The sequence below is a fragment of the Oratosquilla oratoria genome, chromosome 24 (assembly GCF_046742065.1).
Source record: "Oratosquilla oratoria isolate Oo_2021 chromosome 24, ASM4674206v1, whole genome shotgun sequence".
Classification (NCBI taxonomy): Eukaryota; Metazoa; Arthropoda; class Malacostraca; order Stomatopoda; family Squillidae; genus Oratosquilla; species Oratosquilla oratoria.
In genome coordinates this window covers 16,588,984-16,593,983 of record NC_134800.1, presented here as the reverse complement: position 1 = coordinate 16,593,983, position 5,000 = coordinate 16,588,984, and the positions used below count along the sequence as shown (strand labels likewise).

Genomic DNA, 5,000 nt, shown 5'->3' with positions numbered 1-5,000 from the left:
GCTCCATTATATTATGCGTCCGACCAGAATACCACATCTAACCAGGTTACGAGTTCAGAAAGCGAGTCGTTTCATCAAATCAGGTCGACCAAAGTACCTATTTAAAATGTAATGGATATAGGATACTTCTTGTTCTTATCAATAATGATGATGATAATGATATGAAAATAAATAAAGACAAAAAAATGGAGTGGGAAATATATTTCCTCGATTGCCGCTGGTAACTTAGACCTCTTAACAGACGAGCTTAGAGTGAGACAGGCCCAAGGTCAAATTCATGAACTTTATCTCAGAGTTCACTCATATCACCACATTCTATTCAATTAAACTACTATTGAGGACTCCTTGCCTCTACATTTGCACATGTTTACCCGTACTTCTACATAGCTATGTATACAACTACTTATTTATCTAATTACGCATGTTTATTCTAAGATACAGGATAAGCGCTATGATCGTGGGGCATGGCCTCTGTGTTTAAATTGGTTACAAGTCGGCATTAAGTTTGCTTTCAATCTCCGTATCCATCAGTTAATTTCCAATATCCTGTTTTTCAGTAATATACAAGGAAGTGTTACTCATCATTTATGATAATTCCTTTCATGTTTCTGAATATTGCTACCATTCAATATTTCTTTGAATTTGCTGCTATTTTAATTTTGAATGTCATTCCCTTCCCTGGTATGTTCCTTTCACGTGCTACCTTTTGCAGAGCTAGGTTCTGTGGGCTGCAACGTAACCATTGCATTGTAATTCGGTGCTTATTCGTACAATGGAACCTTACTGAGCTTACTTTTTTCAAGCGGTCGGATCGGAGAAGACTTGGAGAGCGAAGAAGACTTAGAGGGCCAAGGTGGAACAGCAGGGGAAAGGTTAGATCCTTCTTATACCACGACTGGAGTCTCCAGCCTCGTTCAGGTCGAAGCAGTGTCTACGACGGAAAGGCTCCGTCTTGGACATTTGGGATGACATGGGAACTGGGTGAGGTTTTGGATTTGTGGAGCAGGGGTTGGAAGGGTAGTGCCTCTGTTGTGCTCTATAGTCCCTGGGCGGAGTTTGATAACTACTGGATATCCTGCGCCGAATTATAAATGGGCACCGTTAATAAGGGCGACTGCTGTATAGCCTGCAGGAGGCTGTCCTCGAGGTAATGTGCCAAGGCGTTTACGCAAGAGGAGACTAACCCCTCTTATATGGAGTCTATTCTAACATTTACCCCTATTTACCCGTGTATCTAATGTTATTTACCTGTTTTTTGGTCAACGGAGTACAAGCTCTACGCGTGGGAGCAATTCTTTTGTTGCATTGATAAAATTTTACTTATAACTTTCTCATAAAGTCTGACCCTACTCTTCCTTCTCCCATGCTGTTTCACGTACTAATACATCTGTATGGAAATTGTATTTTTGATCAACTTCAAACACCTTTGTCTAATTCTCAGCTTCTTTCCACGTTCTTTGATAATTCTTCTGTTTGATGCCAGCTCTCTTTGTCTCCTACAAAGGTCAGCAGTTTTGCTTTATCTGGTCTTTCTTCATAGGTTCTCTCACCGAGACTGTTTTCTTTTTCTGGTTGCTCATTTTAAATTGTGCCTGTGTTTGTACTATTGCTTTGCGGAGACCACACAACTGAAAACGGAGTACCTGGAATGCAATGAGACTCAGGAAGGCGACCTTTTCACGCAGGACCACAAACAGCCGAAGGTGGAGGCCTTCAAATATCTCGGATCTTATGTAACGAAGGATGGAGATCTAGAAAAAGAGGTTGACTACAGGATCAAGTGGGCGTGGAACAATTGGCGGAGAGTATCAGGTGTGCTATGTGACAAAAATATAATTGCCAGAGTAAAAGGAAAGGTGTACAAGACAGTAGTGAGACCAGCGTTGTTGTACGGAGCGGAGACATGGGCACTGAAACAGGTACAAGAAAGGAAGCTGGACGTCGCACAAATGAGGATGTTGAGGTGGATGTGTGGGGTGACGAGGTTGGATAGGATAAAGAATGATAAGATTTGGAAGACAGACTAAGAGAGGACATTAAGGAGAAACATCTGGAGGAGGAGCAGGCGATGGACCGAAACAGGTGGAAACGACTAGCGAGGAACGGCGACCCCATATGAAAATGGGAAACGTCAACAGGAAAAGAAAGAAGAATATATATATATATATATATATATATATATATATATATATATATATATATGACGTAAGCGGAGTAGGAAACACAGGAGTTTTAGTCTTGAGTTTATTCCTGACTAGTTTCGCAGGTATGCTTTTTCAAAGGAATAGGTTTACAAACGGGCTGTGGGCATTATATACATGAGTCAGGAATAAACTCAGGACTAAGACTCCTGTGTTTCCTACTCCGCTTACGTCAACCTGTCAGAATGTCTCAACATATATATATATATATATATATATGTATATACATATATATATATACATATATATATGTATGTATATATATATGTATATACATATATATATGTGTATATATATATATATATATATATATATATATATATATATGCATGAGTTGTTAAAGTCTAAAACTACTATAGCATTTTTCTCTTTATAGAATTTCTTTTCTATGTTTCGCCCACATGTGCGGTCGTCTGGCTGTAGATCTCTTAGTAGGGTAAAGAAGTCCATGGTATATTTTCCTCTAGATGTCGTTCGGCCTTAACTGGCCATCTCCAGGAGGTGTTAACTAGTCGAATGGTTGAAGGAGAATGGCTCGGTTTGGCATGCTGCTGATATATATCAGTGGTGGAGCGGAGAGCTGAGGCGTCCGCCCACAAATGAGCGCACGGGAAGCGCTCGCTCTCTTCTGGTTGGTAACGATCTTTCAGGCTGCTGCTGGATATTGATAGCGGGTTTTTTATTGTAAATAAGCACCGCTTTTTTTTCCTTTTTAGTCTTCTGGTATCGTTGTTCCTTTCGATGAGGGTGGTGGTGCCTCTCATATGATGTCCCTCATGTGCGAGTCCATGCTCGTACAAGTAATGTCTTCTTATGGCGCCGTCCTACAGATGTGCTGAAATCCTCTTTAACAGTGTTGTAGTGGTGACGCCGATGTACCGAGAATTTAGGGAACTGCAGTCACCACTGGAACACATGTGTTGGTACACGACGTTAAGCTCTTGCACTTTACTTGTCTTAGGGAGGCAACTGTTCTTTACGACTAGGTTGGATGTCTTTCTTGTCTTGTAATAAATGAAGAGGTCGGTTTTTGAAGCCGCGTCGGTGGGTTTGACGTTCTTATACATGATATTTTTCAGGACTTTGGTCATCATTGTAGGCTGAAGACATAGTACAACCAGCTACACCAAACATAAAACTCTTCTACAGTAGTACTATGTCTTCAGCTTACAAGGATGACGAAAAAGCCCTAAAAGAGATGGCCAGCTAAGACCGAAAGACATCATAAGGAAAATATACTTTGAACTTAAGTACCCTACTACGAGATCTACATCCAGACGGCCGCACATTGGTGCGCAATATTGAAAAGAAATTCTATAAAGAGAATAATGGTATTGCAGCTGTAGACTTTGACAACGCATGCATTATTAATGACCTACTTCCAATATATATATATATATATATATATATATACATATATATATATATATATATATATATATGTATATATGTATACATATATATATATACATATATACATGTAAATATATGTGTATATATATATATATACATATATATATATATATATATATATATATATATAGTCACCGCTGACCACTTCAAATAACTCAACGGGTTTGGTTGACTTGTCCTAACCGTGTGTTCTGTCGGTTTCCTCTTTCATCGCGATTTATCTCTTGTGGAGACAACCTTGTAACTGGGGTCAGCATCAAGGAAACGTATCACATATAATTAATGCCGGAGTTGACGTGTACGAATTATGCTGGTGACAGGCCCATACTGAGTCTCACAGTACAGTCTATGGTTTGATACATAGTCGCTCATGCGATATTCCATGATCATCCGAAAGCACGTGGTAATCCAGATGTATCTTCAAGTCACCATGCAATGTCCATGTCTGTCTTGCACTCAAAAAGGAATGGAAACTCTGTCCAATACCAAGTCTATGGAGATGTTGAGATGCGTTGGGGCAAGGACATATCCTTGTCTTGCTTCTGAAACAAGAGGAAAGAAGGCGGACACGTTCTTTTCTATACCGTATAGCTCTCTCTGTTCCAGAGTATAAGTTAAACATCATGTCAGTAATTCTCATGGGAATTCCACGGATCTTCGAAAGATCTCCAAACATCCCACGTTGCACAGACTCAAGCGCCTTCTTAGATGAACATAAGATGCAAGGAATCCCTGTTGAAACTTAAATTGGCGCTCCGCAAGATTAAAGATTGAAAAGATATTTTCATTTTTCTAGAGAAGCTAATGACGCATTGAAACACATATAACTTTGTAAAGTTTTAATAATGTACCATTTACAAAGACAAAAGTATGCAGAAGACAAATAATTTACATACATCACAAAGTGAAAAAAAATAATAATAAAGAATTCCGCAGAACATTACATTTTTAGTGTAAACACTATCATTTCCAAATGTAACCAGAACTCTATTGATTCTTTTTTTTTTTAAAGAAAATACATAATTGACCATTGGAAGTATTTTTGATAATGCCTCTTGTTTCAATTATTCATGTTGGACTTCAGGTCCCCATCGACGCAGAGGGTCTAATTTTCATTTCCACCTTGCGAAGAGAGTAGCTATTTCCTCTAAAAGTACTCCATGACACACCATCTGCATCCGACTCTATCGGTCCCTTCAGATACTTGCCATTGAGGTTTGACTCGTGGCAGTTCTCGTACCACCACGCTCCCTTAAATCTAAAGAAAGTAAATAGCTATCAAAATGCTTATATTAAGGATGGAGCAATGATTTAATGTCGATATAATGCTATAACAATAACAATGACATTAATACTGAATAACATTACAATGTAGTATTGCACGAA

General features: G+C 38.9%; 1 protein-coding gene and 1 pseudogene across 1 annotated transcript in view; one reads left to right on the top strand and one right to left on the bottom strand.

Annotated features, from left to right (window-relative positions):
• The window catches only part of LOC143038279 (uncharacterized), a 26,433-nt pseudogene that overhangs the window by 7,866 nt on the left and 13,567 nt on the right, over nt 1–5,000 (top strand).
• The window catches only part of LOC143038471 (techylectin-5A-like), a 1,710-nt gene continuing 1,327 nt past the window's right edge, over nt 4,618–5,000 (bottom strand). Inside the window, exon 3 of the mRNA XM_076207703.1 lies at nt 4,618–4,872. Within this exon, the coding sequence (XP_076063818.1) occupies nt 4,695–4,872 (178 nt within the window). The 3' untranslated portion in view covers nt 4,618–4,694. The remainder of the gene's footprint in view (nt 4,873–5,000) is intronic.